The sequence below is a fragment of the Antechinus flavipes genome, chromosome 5, assembly GCF_016432865.1.
Source record: "Antechinus flavipes isolate AdamAnt ecotype Samford, QLD, Australia chromosome 5, AdamAnt_v2, whole genome shotgun sequence".
Taxonomy (NCBI): Eukaryota; Metazoa; Chordata; class Mammalia; order Dasyuromorphia; family Dasyuridae; genus Antechinus; species Antechinus flavipes.
Window position 1 is genome coordinate 187,609,694 of NC_067402.1, and position 21,100 is coordinate 187,630,793.

The 21,100-nt window shown below is 41.8% G+C and overlaps 2 protein-coding genes across 4 annotated transcripts in view; one reads left to right on the forward strand and one right to left on the reverse strand.

Annotated features, from left to right (window-relative positions):
• Positions 1 to 14,396, reverse strand: part of VAMP1 (vesicle associated membrane protein 1) — a 35,265-nt gene extending 20,869 nt beyond the window's left edge. Inside the window, exons 1-5 of one of the 2 annotated variants that reach the window (XM_052000266.1) lie at positions 13,960 to 14,146; positions 11,478 to 11,598; positions 11,049 to 11,207; positions 9,133 to 9,184; positions 6,000 to 8,759 (exon numbers count right to left, since the gene is read on the reverse strand). In XM_052000266.1, the coding sequence (XP_051856226.1) occupies positions 8,743 to 8,759; positions 9,133 to 9,184; positions 11,049 to 11,207; positions 11,478 to 11,598; positions 13,960 to 13,961 (351 nt within the window). In that variant the 5' untranslated portion in view covers positions 13,962 to 14,146 and the 3' untranslated portion in view covers positions 6,000 to 8,742. Of the gene's footprint in view, positions 1 to 5,999; positions 8,760 to 9,132; positions 9,185 to 11,048; positions 11,208 to 11,477; positions 11,599 to 13,959 lie in introns of those variants that run through there. The other variant, XM_052000265.1, reaches the window with a different exon arrangement.
• On the forward strand, positions 891 to 5,008 carry CD27 (CD27 molecule). 2 transcript variants are annotated; one of them, XM_052000264.1, is made up of 6 exons: positions 893 to 1,351; positions 1,578 to 1,709; positions 2,080 to 2,286; positions 3,093 to 3,134; positions 3,295 to 3,426; positions 3,727 to 5,008. In XM_052000264.1, the coding sequence occupies exons 1-6, from the start codon at positions 1,183 to 1,185 to the stop codon at positions 3,861 to 3,863; spliced, it is 819 nt and encodes a 272-aa protein (XP_051856224.1). In that variant the 5' UTR covers positions 893 to 1,182; the 3' UTR covers positions 3,864 to 5,008. The 2 variants fall into 2 exon arrangements, with proteins under 2 accessions (XP_051856223.1, XP_051856224.1); XM_052000263.1 differs by having other exon boundaries at positions 891 to 1,351; positions 3,295 to 3,817.
• Positions 14,397 to 21,100: the final 6,704 nt, after the last annotated feature.

Genomic DNA, 21,100 nt, shown 5'->3' on the forward strand with positions numbered 1-21,100 from the left:
TGTATGTATATGATCGTATATATAAGAAAAGAAGCAAGCAAAGGGTTAAAGTGGGATCTACCTTCATGGAGGTTGTCATTAACACTGACGATAGATACCAAGGCCTCCCATACTCATGCTATCTTGTGTTTCTGCAGATGTAGGGAGGACAGCCACTGCATCAGTCCTTGATAATCAAATTTTAATGAGTCCATTTTTTTGTTCTTCACGTACCTTGTAATAGGGCAATAGGATTAAACTTAAATTTACCCCATGTTCATTCGTTAATTGGAAGTTCAGTGCTTGCTCAGACACTGAATGGGGCTGGGGAAGTGAAAATGGGCCAAACTCATATAGTTTCATGACTTGAGTCTTGAGTGGGAGATATGAATGAGCTATACAAACTATCATTAGACTTAGCCCCATTTGTAAAGGGGGTCAAAAAACCCCAACTGACTTGTGCTGATACAGATAATGGATAATAAAGTGTTTTGTAACCCTTAGAGTGCCATGTGAATAATAGTAAGTCACAATTGCTTTGGGTCTGTTTCTTCATTTGTAAAATGTATTGGAGGACCTCTGGAGTCTCTCCTTGTCCTAAATCTGTGATCATATCATCGTTGTTATGAGAGAAAATTTCCCAATATTTGTAACTATTCAAAGTTTCTCAGGACTCAATCATTTGTCAGATACAACAGAAGGGATAGAAATTAACCTATGCTATTATTCTAGGTCCCTAATGGAATATGGGGTACACTGGATGGCCTTCAGTGGAAGGTCTCTTCCATAATTCTGGAACCCCATATAACTAGCACGTCAGAAAGGCAAGTGTATATGTATAAGACTCGGAGACAGAAGGGGATAAAAGGGTATAGTTGTGAGGGGTGTGTTAGTGGCAGAGGAAGGGAGTGTCTCAGAAGAGAGGCAGCTCACAAGCTGTTTATGTCAGAGTCTGCCTTTTAGTGCTTTGGTTAGCACATGGCAAAGGGGAAGAAGGGGGGTGAGGAGACCATGTTTGGCCCAGTGATGATGGGGGCTCAGGGAGCCACGAGAAAGAAGTGAGTCACAGCAGGAGTCCTTGTCTAGCAGAGTTCTAAGCTGGAGCAACAGACAAATTCTTCCTTAGCCATATCTGAAGAAACAGGCAAGAGGTGGAAAAGGAAATAACCTACCAGAATAATCCTGAACAGAGCAGAGGCAGAGATGACAGAGAATCTGAGAATGGGAAACAAGGCTCCGGGAACTTCTTGGTGGCTGTGGGTACTGGGGACCCTGGTAGGACTTTCACCAGGGGTAATATCCAAGCGTCATTGCCCACAAGGACAGTACCAGGTGGAGCAAGGATCATGGTGCTGCCGACTATGTAATCCAGGTAAGAATGAACCAGAAAGGGGATGGATGGGAGTGAGGGACAGAAACGTGGGAGCAATGGGGGAGGGAGTGGAGAGATGCAGGTAAAGAAACACAAATTTCAGAGAGAAAAAATTGAAGAGAGTAACTGAGGAATCCTGAAGTCAGTGAGATGTTCTACCCCAAACAGGATAGAGAACAGGGTTAAATTCCTCAGGCCCTTAATCCCTCATTGGGTCTCTTCACAGGCACATTCCTAGTCGGGGACTGTGATGGTGATGGGAAGGATCCTCACTGTAAATCCTGTATTCCTGGATTGTCCTTCACCCCAGACCACCATGCCCAGCGCCAATGTGAGAGCTGTCGAATCTGTAATAATGGTGAGGCTGAAAGATGAATGGGGCTGGGGGCATGAAGGAACAGTGAAGGAGGAGCTAGGGAAGGGGCTGCTGGAAACAAAGTAGGGGGGCTGTGGACACTGGGGACAGTAGGGAGGCAGTGAAAATCCAGGAGTACTTTGAGGATGCAGCTGGGAGATGAATTTAGACAGAATCCCAATTAAGGGGAAGAGAACACAGGTGGGGATGGAGCTAGAGGCCGAGTCAGGATGATTAATAGCAGCAGGGATGCTGAGACTGGAATCTCATCTCAGTTGTCCCTAGATCCTGGGCCATTCTAGTGAATGTTATGAGAGGTGATGATAAGGGGGACCCTCCTGGCAAACGTCTCCCTGACCTTAATCTTCCTCAGGATTCTCAATTCAGAAATGCAACATCACTACCAATACAGAGTGTGCCTGCCCTGAGGGGCAACAGTGTCGAGATAAAGAATGCACCAACTGTGACCCCCAACCTACATCCCTGCTGAGCTCGTCCCAGTATCCCGTCAGAAGTCTACATCCACATCCTGCAACCATGCCCCAACACCCCATCAACACCCACTCAGCTTACTACTCTGGTAGGACATGGCTCCCCAATCCTCTCCAAATGGGGCAGGCACAGGGGAGGGATCGGACACCCCAAAAGGTTCAGCTGTGAGAGCGTCTTATTCCCGGGATCCTCCAGGAGTCATATTTGCCTCTTCCCCCAAAATTTGTACCTTTAACTTCTAAGAATACCAGAAGAGAATAGTCTGGGAGAGGTATTGAGAACTGGTGGGGATGGGGTGAGGGATTATGAGTGTGCAACGCATACATTGTTATATGAAAGCACTTTGTTGATCAGTTTTGCTTAAGGATTGCTAGAAGGGAGATACCAAGAAAATAGGGAGAGTGGAGTGTGTATTATTAGGTTTTCAATAAGGATGTGACATTTACATTTTGATTTTTGTTTTTGCTTTTTATTAATACACTAATATTTTTTATTCTCACATTTTATTAAGAAAGCTTTAATTTTACATAAGTTTGGATTGAAGGAATTTGGGGTTGAAGAGGCAAATCGAGGGGGTGGCATATTTTGGCTAATCAAATATATATACATAATTCAAAGAGGGTTCTCAGAAGGAAAATTTCCCCATAGGATTTTTGGAGAAGGAGGGAGTAAAATTATGAAATGTTTCAAAAGAAATAAAAAGAAAAACAGGACCTTAAATCTTGTACTCAAAGACAAACCTAGAGAGGAAGTGATGGGAAGAGAATCCCCTTCATCATCCCATCCTTTCCCTCAAAAAAAACCCCAAAAAACAAAAAACAAACTGAAAAAGATATTGAGCCAGGATACAGGATTGAAAATCAATTGGTCTTCATTCTTGTCTCTTCTCTCCAGAGACGGCTGGCACTAGTGCCACAAGACGTGCCCAAAACCCACGTAAGTTCCATCACCAGTCCTGAAAATCTCCCATTCCTGGGTGAGAGCTAGCAGAAGTGGAGTTGGGTGACTGATCTGAAAAGCAGGGGAGCCAGAGTAGGAAGTAGCACTGGAGAGGGAGATCCTCTGACAGATCCCCTCAGTCCTTTGCCCATTACAGCTCCAACAGCCCCGTCCAACCATGTCAGCATCTACATCCTCCTCCTCCTCTGTGGATTGATTCTGACCATGCTCATTCATGGGACTTGGCTCATCCTAAAACAAAGAAACTGCTACCTCAAAAAGGAACAAGGTACCTCATGGATACCATTCCCTCTCTCCTGCTCCTTTTCCTGCCTCATTTCTACCTCAATGACACTTCATCCTCCATGTCCTTTCCTTCCACTCAAACCCCACTGCCATCTTCTTGGGCCTTCACTCTACTATTGTTCCTTTTCTTCTCCTACTTGGGCGTAAAATTTACCCTCTCTATTCAGCTTCTTTGACTTTCCAGTCCCCATCTCCTCACACTTTTGAGGATCCTCCTCTCCTTTCTCATCTGCCCATTTCCCCTTTCCTCTCACTTGTATTTCCTGTTTTACTCTGTCTGCAGACAAGCAGCAGCCAGTCAAGCTCTGCCCAACAAGATCCGGGGTAGAGCCAGGCCCCTGCTGTCCGAGGCAGGAAGAAGGGAGCACCGTGCCCATTCAAGAAGATTACCGAAAGCCTGAGACTACCTTTTTCCCCTAAGCCAGATTGATCAAGGTGTTGCTGATGGGACAACATCCTTCTCCACCTTAGCCTGGCTCTAGCCTGACTACTTATAAGGGTAGGAGATGAGAACCCTCCCAGTCAATTCGGACACCTCCTAGGAGCTCTGGCCACCACCCTCTGCCCATGTCTTCCCTTCCCTCACCTAGTAGTCTTCATCTGCCTTTAAGAACGACAGAGACGGTTGTCAAGGAACTCATTTGAGTGTGGTAAAGCTAAGAGGTTGTGGTGAGCAGCAATGCACACTTGGTGCATCCTGCAGGGCTTGGTTTGAGTGCCTTTCTACTATGATGGAGAGTCCATATGTACAAATAAAACAGATGCACTTCTCTGGCTGAGAAGTTGTTGTATCTCTGAGCTGAGAGGAAACATTAAAATGGATCTTCTTTAGTCTTTTAATTTGAAATGCTGAGATCCTTAAGGATAAGAACAATCAATTCCCAGGCTATTGTCCACCATCCCTCAAAGCCACCTTCTCTCTGCATGAGAGCTTTCTCTGCCTCAGAGGGTATTTATTTATTCAGGTTCTGTTTGTCAAATGTACAATCGAACAACTCCAAGTCACAATCTCTTAATTGCTCAGTGCAGGACCATGTTCTCTGGCATTAGTAGAACCAACCCCTATTTTTCCTGGGTGGAGATTCTGGGGCGATCCCCATAGGCACTAATAAACTAGAGATGGGGGAGAACAAAGGAAGCTGGCTGGAAACATATCAAAGGGGATTGGAACAGTACTATCCACAACTGGGGCTTGGGATACCAGCAAGATTGGCTTTCTCTTGCTCAGGGAACACTGGATGGCTCCATTGATTTGGCCCTTCTCACTGTCCCAAGCTGAGGCTTGGCAGTGGTCTCCTTTGGGTTCTGATTTCCTTCCTGACAACTCCCCAGCCCTAGAATTTCCCTGTTGCACATCACTCTGAAGAGCCCTAAAAGCTGCCCCTCAATTCCCCACATTCTTCTCCCACCAGTCTTATGCCATACTGGGCTAAATTCATCTCTCAAATTTCTAATGTTCCTTCTTGTAGTAATTGTAAGTCTAATTACCTTTACATATGAGGTCCAAAGAGGCTGTAATGTGCTCAGGATTTTATATCTATTAAATGTCTTGAAGCTGGACTCAAGTCCCTCCCAAGTCCAATGCCTATTACTCCATGCAGGGGAATGCCACCCATCTTGCCAACTATACTAAGTAGGTGACTTGAGAGACCGCTTGCTCTCCTTACACATTAGAGGGAAGACTACTTATTGAATCAGTTTGGATCATCAGGAAAATTTGATTATGAGAGAACTCAGTTTCTGATGATGGGAATCCTTGGGGGTGCCCCCAAAAGGGCCCTCTAATAGCACAGGCTTAATCTGTCCTCGGGCTCTGAGACTACAAGTGCAAGCAATAAAGCATACTGGAGGTGTCGTATTTACCATCTTCAGAGTCCCAGGAAATAGGTCTCCTCTACTTTGTCCAACTTCCTTCTAAAAACCAGAAAGCATGGAAGAGTCCTTACAGTCAGTTTTAGAGCTAAGAGACTTCAGAGGTCACCTAATATGCAACTTAGTCTTTTAGAAAGCTGCCTGTCAGTAATTTGTAGACTATAACAATACACTGTATGAAATGCTCACAAAGTTGACCTCAGGCTGCTTAGACCATTAAGCATTAACAAGTTAGACTCTTCTAAAGAAGAAAAGGCTCAGCAATGTATTTTTCAGCTGCCCGAAGATCAGAAACTCTGTTGTGCCCCTCTTCTGTTCACCCTTTATCTATTTACAGCTGTTTCTTTATTTGTTTCACACTTTCTTGTGTGGCCACAACTTTTTGCACCAGTTAACTGCTTGGTGGAGCAGAGGGGTAATTATACCTGGTAATCTGTTCTGCACAAGTTTCTATTCAGGAATAGAGACAACACAGGGTCTGAGGATGGCAAGTTATTTCTGGCAGTGCCAAGGAAATGAAATGTATGACAGAGAATGTCTGCAGCCACAATGCCCAGGCCAGTTTTCTGTCACCACTTCCATCAGCTGGCTTCAGGACGGCTTCCACCTACCTGCTTCAGGACAGACAGTTACACAGCTTGCAATGAGAAATCAAAGCACACAGAACACAAGAGTGGAGACCAGTTCCATTGCCAACATACAAGGGTATCTTTAATCTCAATCAGAAGAGCAAACTGCACAGAAGCACCAGTGCTTTAACCTATGGAGAAATCTGCCCCAGTGGTAGCCCGCCCCCAATTTAGGCCAAGTCACCCAGATGCCATCAGGTTGGTGGTAGGAATTTGTTTTTTTGTTTTTTTTTCCCAGAATACACGAAATTAGTAAATGTGCTACATGCCTTACTTGGAATACAACTGTTATTATTTTACACAAGTATGAGATTGGAAGGGAAAGAAAGACAGAAAGGGGACAACAGACACAGTGAAAAACCCCACAGCGGCTCATGACAAACCGGAAGGGATGGGGGAACATGGGGAAATCTGCTTCATTTGGCTGGAAAGTCCTGGGTGTACAACAGCATTTTTGCCCATGCATGGGGATGATAGCAAAGAGACAGAATCAGGTCATGGGGCGGGAAAATTGAGGGAAGACATGCCTTCCCCTTTTTACCCCCACTCCAAGGTTTGGAAAAATCTATTCTGGTCACTGGAAGGGAGCTCTTAGGCACAACAAAAACCCAGAATGCAAAATCCTTTGACAAAGCGCTTAAAGTGATGAAGAGGCTGGGGCTTAGTGAGCCCAGGGGCTGGTTTGTTCCTGGCTCTAGAGGCAGCGAGGACAGTGGTGGTTCTTCTCCAGCGGTGTCCCCCCAAGAGAGGAAGGCGCCCAGAGGATAGTGGAGACCTTCTTGGGGGAGACGTTGGGAGAGGTACACTCATTGCTTCCTTCCAGCTCTTCAGTCCCACCACAGGGCAGGACAAAGGGAATATGGAAGTAGGCAGGGGTTGGGGAAGGGTGTGTTTTTGGCAAATAAAATGGTGGTGCATGGAAGGTGAACATGCAGCCCCAAGCCCTACACTCCCTTTGCTTGTCTATATATAAAGGTGAGAGAAGAGGTCACTGTTGTACCTGCCCAGGAGTCTCATTTGGCATCCTGTCTTAAAGCTAGAAGGAAATTCCCAGGATACTGTCAGAAAACTGGACACAGTTATGATCCCTCTGCCTAGGTCAATAAACCCAAGCACTACAGAAGGAAAGAGTTTAAATTAGCATGAAGGGGCAAGTAGAAGATGGACCTGGAGAGAAGAGGTACTAAATGGTAGGGAGGTGGCAAACTGATGACTCTGTCAGCACAGCCACACAGCTGTGACCCACAACAGGAAGATACAGGTTTAGTGTCTACATTGGATTTCCCTGAAGTCTTATAGTCTGGTTCCAGACTGGGTCTATAACCATGTCTGTCTTTGGTATGACAACAGGGCAGAGCTGAGAAAGGACTTTGCGGAGATATCAGGGACCTCCTGTTCCCAAACTTCCACCTTCTAGCTATCAAAGGGAAAGGAGAAAAAAACCCATCAACTATAAAAAGGCCATCTCATCCCAGCCAAACTTTGGCGACTATCAGGAGGTCCTCCTTATTCTCGATTCCTCCCTCTCCTTCCATACCTACTCCACTAGCTTCTCTCTGAGACTATCATTGATCTGTTCCATATGGAGACATTTATGATCTTCCCCATAAGGAAAAAAACTCAAGAAGATAGAGACTGTTTTTACCCTTCCTTTGTACTCCCAGTGCTTAGCACAGTGCCTGGTATAGAGAAGGTGCTTAATAAATGCTTATTTTAGACTCATTATTTTTGAATGAGGTCTCTTACCTTACCTTGCCTTACACTTAGTTCAGTTCCCAGGGCAGTTTTTTCTCCAATATCTTTATAATGACTAAGAATAACCAACAGGCTCAAATTTCAACTGCAAAGGATATTTTTGAGTCCTCTCACACACTATTAGACTTGTCTACTAAGAGCTGACCTGACTTATCAGCCTCTAGGTACCAATTCTAAATGAGGAGCAGACAGTAAGCAAAATTGTGCCCCAAATGTTTTCTAAGTTAAAAGGAAAAGTGTTCAAACCCACCAATTCTGTGGTAAACAGAATGGTAGCACCAGAAGCACAATGGCAGATCCTGGGCCAGACTGAAAGCAGTAGCAGCAGCAGCGGCGGCGGCGGCAGTGGCAGGGGCAGGGGAGGGCGGGAAATCTTCTGAAAAACACTGCGTACAGGAACGCCCTGGGAGTGGACACAACTCTAGGTCTTCTAGGTTTTTGAGTACTGTACTTAATTATAAAAATAATGATCAGACCCCACATATCATTGCTCCGGACTCCGAACTATCTTTTGCAATAAAATTATTCTGCTGTACAATCAAAATCACCACTGCAATTTCTGATGGCCCAGGATGGTTGTTATTGAGGTCAAGCTTCTCCCACCCTGTTAACACTGCAGAGCCCATTGAGAAGCTGCAGAAGGTAAGAGGAAGAAACTGCCTTTTCCCTATGCTCTCCCCAAGCCTCACTCCAGACTGCCTCAGCCCCTGCGGTCCCAGCTTCCACTTGGGCAGCTTCCTCTGGACTTGTTCTGACTGACCTGCTTCTGCCCTGACTTCCACTCCACTTCCTGGGCTGGGGCACGGGTGTTTTCTGAAGGGGAGGGGCCAAACCCTGGCTACTCGTGCTTCCTGGAGCGAGAATGCAGCCGCCCCATGAGCAGCATGTCCAGTGCAGGAGGTCTGGGTACAAACAAAGCAACTAAAGAGGAGATGAAGGAGCTTGGGTAAAGACAAAGTGGATGGCCTGGGTCTGCTGGGGAAATGACAGTGGGAAAGGGGCATGAGTTCTGATGGTGTGGGGAATGAAGGAGGGGTGGTACATTAAGTAAAAAAATAGACTGCAGACAGGAATCAGGTAGGCACGGATAGAAAGAGACAGGAAAAACAAGAGGGCAAATTAACCCAAGTTATTAGACATTCTATTCGGTCAGGCACTGATGACCCCAATGTTTTCCCAGGAGCACCAAAGACCAGAGAATTGGCCTCCCTCCAAAATCTCACCGAGGAAGGATTTGGCCAGCACCAAGAGGTGCTTGGGTCCTGTGTGGTGGTCTCTCTATTTCACCCCCACCAGGCCAGGCTCTCTGTCCCACAGAAAGAGGCAGTCAGTCCATAGCTCACCCAGAGTACCTCCAGTTCCCTGGGCAAGCAGGGAAGAAGATTCTGGGGCTTTCCCACCTGTTCACCCTCAGTAATTTCAACGATACTTACTTACAATAATTACCACGATGATGGCACAAATGGCTCCCAGCATGATCATCATCTAGGAAAACAAAAGATAACAGGGAGTAAGCCCCTTGGTTCAGAAGAATTAAGAGGATCCAGCATTGCCTTTTTTAAAATGCCACACTGAAGAAATTCCCCATTCCTTGAAGCAATTATGGAACTATCAGGACACCCAGAAGACTTTATTGTGGTATAAAGATTTCTTCTGATATCTGCTTGGTAAACTAATGGACCAAGCTAGATCCTTGAATGCCCTTCTTTTGTTTATATGGCCTAAGAAAATAGTCTCTTGGTTGTACAGAATTATAAATGGAAGCTACGTTTGCAAACAGTCATGATATTTCACTTCTCTTTGGATGTTTTTATTAATATTTTAAGATCATATAGAAGGTCCTTAACATGCTGTAATCTAAAAACTGGTAAGTCTCTACTCATTTGGAACTTTTGTTTCTGTAGGGAAAATGTTCCCCTATCCATGACATATAAAAATGTTTCCATTAAAAAAAAAAAAAGAACCAGATCTCAACTTAGACATCATAGGCACCTGAACATTTTCACAGAAATATGTGTCTAGGAACACATCTTTCCTCAGCAAGGTACTAGAATCAATTACCAATAATCAACTAAACTCCTTTAGAAAGGTAATTTTTCCTAACTTCAAGTCATTTGTAAGCTCCACAGTAATTGGTGTCTCTTCTTTCTTGGTCCACTATGGAAGGCAATGAAACCTTTTTTTTTTTTTTTTGGGGGGGGGGGGGCTTCTCCTTCCTTTCATCCCCAAGTACCTTGTCTCATGAAATAAGCACATGATGATATTCAGAATAACTTGCTCCTATTTTACAGGGCATTACTGGGGGTGAGGGGGAGGGTATAAATTGGACTAGATTTCTATACACATGTTTAAAAACAATGGTGTAAAGTCGGGCTTTTTTGGTACAAAAATATAAAGTAGGCCTTTCTTTAAAAAGTATTTTAGACAAACAGACCCACGATAAGTCTTCCTGGGAATTTCAGAGATATAAGATAATGTTGTCTTTTTTAGGGGGAAGCTGAATGATTTAGAATAATTTGATGAAATTATTTGTAGGACAATTTTTGGAAGTCATACATTTCTTCTGAAAATGCTCTAAAACATAATTCTCTAGGAAGAGCTTACAGTTCTGTAGTACTCTGAGGTGAACAAAGCACTCTGAAATATTACAGAATGAACTCTTATAGCAATATTAGTAATCTCCCATTTACAAAGGAATCTAGGGATCAAAGAGAGCTTAATGAAACTTGGTCAGTAAAAGAAGTGAGAATTAAGTTGGTCTCATACTCTTCATTTATGGCATCTGTCAGCACAACTGAGGAAGCATCATCTCCAAAGCCAATATCCTCAGAAGATATATTTCTTCCTTATCCCCTTCCCAGGGACAGCTAGGTGGCATGATGGATAGAGTGCCAGGCCTGGAATCAGGAAGAAGATCCATCTTCCTGAGTTCAAATCTGGCCTTAGCCACTTCCTAGCTGTGTGACCCTGGACAAGCCACTTAATTCAGCTTGCTTCTGTTTCCTCTTCTGTAAAACGAGCTGAAGAAAGATATGACAAAGTATTCCAGTATGTTTGCAAAGAAAATTCCAAATAAAGTCAAAAGAATCAGGACTGAAACAAGTGAACAACAAAATGATCTCCCACTCAAAAGCTACTCCAGGATACAATATGGAGTTGTTACAGAGCCAGTCAGTAAAGTACTCTATGGGACCAATGAGGAAAATGGTAAGCTCTGAAGATTTATTTTAACTTTTCTCAGAACAGTTCAAGGGAAAATATCCTGCACTTGGACAAGCAAAAAGTAAAAACTAAATGATGTTACTATACTAACTCTAGGCCCAAGGAATGAAGAAAGAAAAATAATTACCTTACAATTTTTCCACCAGTACTTCCTCTTTAGCTTGGCAGCACTGCTCTCAAACTGTGATGCTCCTGCCTGTAAGGCATCTGCGCGGTCATCCAATTCAGACAGCTTCTGATCCCTTTCCAGGACCTTGTCCACATTCACTCGCATGATATCTACCACCTGAGGAAGAAAAGTGTGTGTAATGCAAGAAGCATTGGTTCAAAAAAAAAAAAAAAATCAAGCTTTTCGAATTCTAGCTCTGCCACTAACTGGTAGCATGGATAAACAACCACTTTAGGCCTCAGTTTGCTCATCTGTAAAATGAAAGATTGGACTATAGCATCAAAGTCTCTTCAACTTCTTATTTTCAGATAGTTTCACAATCTATATCTTAATTTATTAATTACTGACTTGCATCACTCGTAGGGGAAGCAAAAAGTCTTTACCTACCTCCTCCACTTGTGCCTGTGTTTGCTGCAGTCGCCTGTTACTAGTTGTGTTGGGAGGCGGGCCTCCCCCTGGAGCACCCCCTTCTGGGGCCCCTGGTGTTGGTGGCTGTGCTGGAGCAGACCTATTGAAATAGGAGGGAAATAAACCAAATGCACATGAAAAACAAAAAAGGGAATTTTCTTATCCTCCTAACAAACTCAAAGCAGAAGTGGCTAATCTTTGAGTAGGGGGGCAAGAAACCCTAACATAGTAACTTTTAGTACTGTAATTAGAGTAGCAGCAAGGAAGATGGTTTGGATTTCTTTCTCTGATATGAACCAAATTCAAATGTTTCCAGAATGTGAATGTTTTCTGACACTTTTGCCAATTTATAACAACAACCTAGGATACTAGGGAATGAAAACACTAGTCTTTTGGTATGTGAGTCTTGATGAGAGAATTGAAGAAGTTTCTTGTGCATAGCAGTGTTCTCCAAGTACAAAGGGAAGGGAAGGGAAAGAGAGCTGAGTCTGTTTAAAAGGATCCTATTTTGGTTATGCTCTATGCAGTAGCTACTAATACTGAAGCTGTTCAATATAAGAAAACTTGGAGAATTACCAAAAAAGAGGTTTATTGGTAAAATGGAGGAAGCTTGCTCAGAAAGAATCTTCCCTTGTAAAAAGGTGACAAGAAGAAGGTGCTTCTCATTGGGTCATGAGACTGCAGACTTGTATTCCCAGTGCTAGCACATACATCATGGCTTAGTTGTTCCTTTTCTAGATACAGTATGGGGTCTTTCGGAAGTTCTCTTCAATAGCTTTTCCCATTCCAAAGCAGTTCATGATATGAATTCCAACCATCCACTCAGATGCCTTTAAACACCACCTAGAGTCTCTGACACAGGAATCTTCTTCTAAACAGGTTTGTGCTCATATCAAAGCAAAATGAGGCCTTTTCCTTTAAAATTTCCAAAGCTCTAATGTGAAACTCCTTTCACATAAGAAAAAATATTTCCTGTTATGGTTTCTGTTATTTCAAAGTTTAAGGATATGATTCCTACCACACAATGGAAAAGAAACCCTACATTTTACTGAGAGAAAAAGATCTCAAAGGGCAAAATAGACTATGAAAGTTACTAAAAACCAGATTCACTGTTCATCCCCTCCACACACAGTATCATTTTAAACCAGATTACTTTGCTAACTTTTCAGAAACCAGTATAGATAATTCCTCTGAAAATTAACAATTCACCTTTTTCTACTCCTCCTAGACTCTACCAGGAAGTTATACCAGGAGTAACTTGATCCATGAAATAAGACTAAAAGATTCAATGGGTCCTAGACTGGCCGTTTTAGTTTTGGAGGAGGGCCAGAATGGTAGCACCAATGACAGCATTAAGGTCAGAGATTGCTCCATGCTTTGCACCAGCAAGGACCCATTTCATTAAGCACTCTCCACATGGCTTTGCCAACTAGAACTTTAATCAGGGAAGCCCCCTGCCTTCACTATCCCCTCATAAATACCCTAAATAATTAGAATGTTAGGACTCATATAGTATTTAAAATGACCAAATATGATTTAAAGGACGTGTAGGCATTCAAATTAAATCAGAGGTAATTAAAGAAGCCCAATGATGATATGAATTAGTCTGGAGTCTGATGGTATTTTGGAAAAGTCCCTTCAGATGAGTAGCTGACCCATAATGAAACACCATCACCAAAGTGGTCATGGCTCAGAAAGCACATTCTCATCACTGATAATGTGGAGAGATAACTAGGAAAATAGACTGCCACAGGCTCGGTAAGAAAAACGAGGATCATCTAGATAAACTGGATGAAAAAATTCTTTGGATCTACTTGGCTCCAGAGAAGACAGAGAAAAGACGGGGAAGGATAAAAATGCTTACAAGGCATACTTATTAGTGGACCCTGCCAGATTGAAATGACGCCTTCTTGCCTGCCTGCTCCCCACATCCCCCATAGAAAGCCTACGGGGGAACCCTGCCCCACCCCCAGCGGGGGCACCGGTCCCGGAGCCAACCGTGGGCACACGCCCCCGTATGTGGCTCAAGAGACAGCAGAGACACAGACGACGGAAAACTGGCTAGAAGCCTCGGGTCCAGCTCCAGCGAGACCAAGTGGTCCACAATACCTCTTGTCCCATTTGAGACACCCGCCCCCCCCTCCGCCCTGAGGGATAGCACGCATCGCCCCTCTCACACACAGACCGAAGTCTGGAGTCAGAATTCCTGGCGGAGGGTGCGGAGCGTTAGGGTCCCTGGTGACCCACCACCCCGGCAGGGGAGGCGGGGGGAGGACCTTGGGGCGCCAGTGGGGTTAGACGAAAGAAAGCACCTATACTGCCTGGCCGGCGTAGCCCGGGGGTGGGCGCTCCGCGGCACTGGCGACTGCTGCTGCAATGCGCCATTTTACCCCCTGCAGAGTCCGGGGCGGGGGTAGGACGGGCCCCGAAGGCTCCCCACCCATCAACAGGCTCCACTTACATCTCTCTAGTGGAGAGGGCGTGGAAGGGTCCGTCTCCTCGGGGGCGGCAGCGAAGGCAGCCTGCGCGAGACGCTGCGACTGCGACGACGTCCTCTGCAGGACTCGACTCACGGTCTCCACCTCTCCACAGAAAAGCAAGCGTAAACTGCAGCTAAAGTTACTGCAGCCTCAGCGCCGGCTTTTAGAATTTATTGGGAGGGGCCCCGCCTTCTACGGTGATGTAAGCAACCCAAAGGTCCAATCAGCGCCCTGCGGAGACAGATCCGTAGAGCGGCGCCGGAGACCCGCCAAAAGCTCCTCGGCCCTGCCCTCTGCCTTCGCCAATCGGAACACTTTCCCAAATGTTCGCTTTCTTTGCTCCCCCACCCCAAATCGAAGAAAGGAGGACTGCTTTTCTTCTCCCGCCTGGCTCTTGCAAAGTCTCCGGCCAATTAGCGCACGAGCTGAGTAACATGCCCTCGTGTTTCGCGGTTCGTGAAGGACCAATCACTAACGAGTCCCAGAGGTCGGAGCATGACTTAACGTCGAAATGTTTCGACTACCAATGAAACGGCTTCCTGGGAGTCTATCAGCCAATTATTGAAGGGATGTTGTTTTCTTGCGCCCCTCCCCCCTTCTGCTAGCCAATGAAAAGACCCAAGAGGCCCTGGAGGGTAGGCTTCTCTAGTACCCCGCCCACGAGTCTCCCTTATAGCTGGAGTGCGAAGAACTGGTAACGAGCTTTGGGAGGGTAGCCCGCCGGAAGCCCGCCCTCCATCAGGACACCAGTTCTGCTGGATAGAACCCAGTCCGCGTGTAGAGAGCCCCTGAATGGAGAGGAGGAAGGCAGGCATTGCCAGTCTGGTAGCAGCGATTGTGTTGTATTAATACACAGCATGTCCCAGAAGTTGTGTAGTTTTAAGCTCTGACTTTGTACAGAAAGTACATTATAAATCAAAAAACAAAAAATAGGGATTAAAGCTGAATAATGGAATAAAAACTATTTTGAAATAGATTCACTTTTGTTCACTAAAAATCACAGTATTTTGTTGAGATAAATATGATTGAATACGCTCATTTTAAAATTTTAAAATTTTTTTGATTTAACATTCTGTGATGTCTAGTTCTAAGTTCAATTTGTTTCAATAGTTGCTTTTTAAAGATTGTCATAGGTGAAAAAAGAAACCATGCAAAGATTCTTAGATCCAAATGGAAGAAATGCATCATTTGGCTGTACTCACTAAATCATGACTCAAATTTTCAATCCTATCTACTAATTATGCAAGGGTTTTTGTTGAAATGTGGCTAGTAAATTTCCATCTTTCTTGATGTCAAATCAGTGGTCCTTGCAAACTAATTAAAAGGTGTTCTATTTTTTATAATTTGAAAATTCATATGGAAGATACCAAAACATTTTGGAAAAATACCAAGTTTCAGTGAGCAGATGAGTTTTTATATGCAATACATTTTTCAGCAAGAAAAACTTTAAAAATGTTATTTTAACATTGTGTCATACTATCATCAATTAAAATCTCAAGGTCCAAATACATTTAGGGACAAGTGTCATTATTAATTATTGTTGAGTCATTTTTCAGTCATATCCAATTCTTTGTGACTCCATTTGGGATTTTCTTTGGCAGAGATACTAGAATGGTTTGTCATTTCCTTTTCCAACTCATTTTACTGATGAGGCAGAATTAGGTGACTTGCCTAGGATCACACAGCTAGTGTGAGGTCAAATCTGAACTGAGATCTTCCCGATTCCAGGAAACAGCCCTCTAACCAACTACACCATCTAGCTGCACCATATTATTAACTATAATAATGTAAATCCAGATTTCAAATATCTTTATAATATTGGATTTCTTCTATTTCTTGTCATTTAACTTTTTACATCATAATGTAATAGAAGGAGAAACAGAAGTGTTAGCTATGCCATTTTCTTGGGCACTTGGACTTACATTATCAATCTGAGGCTTTTTACAGGAATCTTTTTAAAGTTAATTCTCCACTTAGTAATTGTTGGGATTTGTAAATCTCATTGGCCAAGTACACAAACTACAATATATAGTATGCTGAGTAATGAAATGAGTAAGAGAATCTAAGAGAACTCACCACCAACCTTTTTACTAGAGGTATGCAGAGAGTATTACTTACGAACTGTTTTCTGTATAACTCACCTTCCATATGTAATACAACTATCTGACATGTGGAGCAAGTAGGAACAGGGCTAATCCATAAATTAAATTCAGTAAAAGCTTAATTTCTTTTTTAGATTATATGTGTGTATAAATATATTTTCTTCCCACCATTCCATGGATTATTTTGCATATACCCCACATTGAAGATCACTGGATTCCTAGGCTGGGTCACTGTTAAATCCAGAGCCAGTGACCACTGTGGGTAGAAAGCCATGAAAGTTTAGGCTGCTGAGACAGAGAGATAGTTTGAATTTATAAGGAGGGCAACATCTGATAGGCAATTGGGAAGGAGCACAAATTACTTGGCTGGTGTCTTGAGGGTAGCACCACCTAGTGGGCAAAATGTCCAACTACAGATGTAGAGCTGGAAGAACTTCCTCTTCCACTCCCATATTTTACTGAGAAATAAGCCCAGAGAGTGGCATGCCAGCACTCACAGAGGTAATGTCAGACAGGATTTGAGCTCAGGTACCATGACTCTAGAAAAGGTGTTCTCTCCGTTACACTTATTTGTTGGTTAATTGGCAGTTTGCTTCTCCGAAGGCTTGCAGAAATAAGGACACAAGCTCTTGTGTGGTCAATACCACTGCAGAACTAACAGGGTCACTCAGGATACCTACCTAATGTACACCCAGGCAACAGCACTGTCAGATAAATACCAGTACAAAGATAAATATGAGGGAAGGGCAATAACAACTGGAGGGATGAAGACACTCCTCATGCATGAGATGAATCTTACTCTTATTTGAAATAAAGAAGGATTGTACAGAGTTTGGGAGAGGAACACCTCAAACTAAACCATGAGCCAAGTAGGGAATAAAACTGAGAAATTAAGAGAGCTGCAAAAAGAAATAGACAGTAAAACTATAATAGTGGGAGATCTTAACCTTGCACTCTCAGAATTAGATAAATCAAACCACAAAATAAATAAGAAAGAAGTCAAAGAGGTAAATAGAATATTAGAAAAGTTAGATATGATAGATCTCTGGAGAAAATGTAATGGAGACAGAAAGGAATACACTTTCTTTTCAGCAGTTCATGGAACCTACACAAAAATTGACCATATATTAGGACATAAAAACCTCAAACTCAAATGCAGTAAGGCAGAAATAGTAAATGCATCCTTTTCAGACCACGATGCAATGAAAATTACATTCAACAAAAAACCAGGGGGAAGTAGACCAAAAAATAATTGGAAATTAAATAATCTCATACTAAAGAATGATTGGGTGAAACAGCAAATCATAGACACAATTAATAACTTCACCCAAGAAAACGATAATAATGAGACATCATACCAAAATGTATGGGATGCAGCCAAAGCAGTAATAAGGGGAAATTTCATATCTCTAGAGGCCTATTTGTATAAAATAGAGAAAGAGAAGGTCAATGAATTGGGTTTGCAACTAAAAATGCTAGGAAAAGGAACAAATTAAAAACCCCCAGTCAAACACTAAACTTGAAATTCTGAAAATAAAAGGAGAGATCAATAAAATTGAAAGTAAAAAAACTATTGAATTAATTAATAAAATTAAAACTATATTATAAAGCAGCAGTCATTAAAACCATTTGGTATTGGCTAAGAAATAGTTAATCAGTGGAATAGGTTAGGATTATAGGACAAAATAGTCAATAATTATAGCCATCTAGTGTTTGACAAACTCAAAGACCCCAGCTTTGGGGATAAAAATTTACTATTTCAGAAAAACTGTTGGGAAAATTGGAAACTAGTCTGACAGGAACTAGGCATCAACCCACACCTAACACCATATACCAAAGATAAGGTTGAATTGGGTTCATTATTTAATTATAAGTGATTATAAGTGGTATTATAAGCAAATTAGAAGAACATAGGAAAGTTTATCTCTCAGATCTGTGGAGAAGGAAGGAATTAGTGACCAAAGAACTGAAGACCATTATTGATAACAAAATAGATAATTTTGATTATAACAAGTTAAAAAGTTTTTGCACAAACAAAATTAATGCAGACAAGATTAAATAAACTGGGAAACCATTTTTACATTTAAGGGTTCTAATAAAGGCCTCATTTTTGAAATATGTAGAGAATTGACTCAGATTTATAAGAATTCAAGCTATTCTCCAATTGATAAATGGTCAAAGAATATGAACAATTTTCAGATAAATTAAAATCATTTCTAATCATATGAAAAGGTGCTCTAAATCACTCTTAATCAGAGAAATGTAAACTAAGACAACTCTGAGATACCATTACACACTTCTCAGACTGGCTAAAATGAGGAGACAAGACAATGACGAATGTTGGAGGGGATGTGCCAAAACTGGGACACTGATACATTATACATTGTTGGTGGAACTGTGAATGGATCCAACCATTCTGGAGAGCAATTTGCCCAAAGGGCAATCAAATTGTGCATACCCTTTGATCCAGCTATATTTTACTAGATTTATAACACAAAGAATTCATAAAGAAGGGAAAGGGACCCACATGAGCAAAAATGTTTGTAGCATGCCCTTTTCATAGTGGCAAGAAACTGGAAACTGAGTGGATGCCCATTGGTTGGAGAATGGCTGAATAAATTATGGTAGATGAATGGTATGGACTATAAGAAAGGATCAAGATGATTTCAGAGAGGCCTGGAGAAACCTACATGAACTAATGCTAAGTGAAATGAGCAGAATCAGGAGATCATCATACATGGCAACAATATTATACAAGGATCAATTCTAATGAACATGACTCTTTCCAACAATGAGATGATTGAGGCCAGTTTCAAAGATCTTGTGATGAACAGAGCCATCTACATCAGAGAGAGGACTGTGGGAACTGAGTATGGATCACAACATAATATTCTCTTTTTCTTGTTTGCTTGTTTTTTGTTTTCTTACTCATTTTTTTTTTCCCTTTTTGATCTGATTTTTCTTATGCAACAAGATAACTGTATAAATGTTTACATATATTGGATTTAACATATATTTTAACATGTATAACATTGGATTACTTGCTATCTAGGGGAGATTGAGAAGGAGAGGAAAATTTGGAACACAAGGCTATGTATGGGTCAATATTGAAAAATTATTCATCTATGAAAGTAAAAAGCTTTAATTAAAAAAAAAAAAAAGGAATAAACTGGAGAAGGGGGAAAATCATTAAAAGCAAAACAAACTTCCTGATCCTGAAAAGGACTAAAAGGAGAAGAAAAAAAAAATCTAGAATCTAAAGAGTATTCATTAATTGAGGAAGAGCTGAACAAACTGTTGTATATGAACATAAGAAAATATTATTGTACCTTAACAGATAACAAGAGATGATTGAAGAGGATCATGGATAGTATAAAGTGTTTCAGAGTAAAGAGAGCACAATTGGGAGAACAACTTATACAAATATTGTAAAAACAATTTTGAAAGACTTAGGATTTTTGATCAGTTCAATACTAATGCAGTGTCTCCAGAAAACCTATGATGAAGCATATTACCTATTCCTAAAGGAATAATAACCTTAAAGTACAGACAGACATACCTTTTTGGACCCTGAAACTATGGATTATTATGTTTGTTCTTACTTTTTACAAGAGGTTTTTTCTCCTTTCTCTTGGCTTTTCATGGGACGGGGATAGTCTAGAAAAGGGAGATTTAGTAATACTGTTATGAAAAAAAAAAGCCCACTGAAACAAAATTTATAATGTACACATGTTCAGGAGCACATAAAAGCAGAATAGTTTTGAACATATAAGTGAAATTTATTTTATCTTTTAAAAAACAATAAAAAGGAGGTTATTTCACATATTCCTCATGCTCTGCTCCACAAAAATGTTCTTTTTAGTATTAAAGTTCCAGCTTTTTAAAAATTAAATCAGGCCTGCAAAGGATAGTTGCTTTTTGTTTTTTTAGTTAAGTGAAGTTTCTATTTATAGACATATGAAAATATGCTCCAAATCATTATTAATCAGAGAAATGCAAATTAAGACAACTCTGAGATACCCCTACACATCTGTCAGATTGGCTAGAATGATAGGGAAAGATAATGTGGAATGTTGGAGGGCATGTGGGAAAACAGGGACACTGATACATTGTTGGTGGAATTGTGAACACATCCAGCCATTCTGGAGAGCAATTTGGATCTATGCTCAAAAAGTTATCAAACTGTGCATACCCTTTGATCCAGCAGTATTTCTACTGGGCTTATACCCCAAAGAGATACTAAAGAAGGGAAAGGGACCTGTATGTGCCAAAATGTTTGTGGCAGCCCTGTTTGTAGTGGCTAGAAACTGGAAAATGAATGGATGTCCATCAATTGGAGAATGGTTGAGTAAATTGTGGTATATGAACGTTGTGGAATATTATTGTTCTGTAAGAAATGACCAGCAGGATGAATACAGAGAGGACTGGCGAGACTTACATGAACTGATGCTAAGTGAAATGAGCAGAACCAGGAGATCATTATATACCTCAACAACGATAGTGTTTGAGGATGTATTCTGATGGAAGTGGATCTCTTTGATAAAGAGAGGTAATTCAGTTTCAATTGATCAAGGATGGACAGAAGCAGTTACACCCAAAGAAAGAAACTGGGAAATGAATATAAACTGCTTGCATTTTTATTCTTCTTCCTGGATTATTTATACCTTCTGAATCCAATTCTCTCTGTGCAACAAGAAAACTGTTTGGTTCTGCACACATATATTGTATCTAGGATATACCATAACCTATTTAACATGTAAAGGACTGCTTGCCATCTGAGGGGGAGGGGGGGAGGGGGGGAATCAGAATAGAAGTGAGTGCAAGGGATAATGCTGTAAAAAATTACCTTGACATGGGTTCTGTCAATAAAAAGTTATTAAAAAAAAAAAGTGAAGTTTCATAGAATTTAAAAAGGCAGGAGTGTGAGAAAATGAATGATGAGTCCAGAGGCTAACAGAGAAGGGACATGCAGAGCAATTTACAGACTCTGCAAGGGTTGAGTTGATATGAAGAGCAATGA

What these genes read in the sequence shown, in the direction of transcription:
- CD27 (XM_052000263.1), top strand. Translation starts at nt 1,183, where the DNA reads ATGACAGAGAATCTGAGAATGGGAAACAAGGCTCCGGGAACTTCTTGG. An exon ending in CTGCCGACTATGTAATCCAG is followed by an intron (nt 1,352 to 1,577) that starts GTAAGAATGAAC and finishes GTCTCTTCACAG; the next exon opens with GCACATTCCTAGTCGGGGAC. An exon ending in CTGTCGAATCTGTAATAATG is followed by an intron (nt 1,710 to 2,079) that starts GTGAGGCTGAAA and finishes AATCTTCCTCAG; the next exon opens with GATTCTCAATTCAGAAATGC.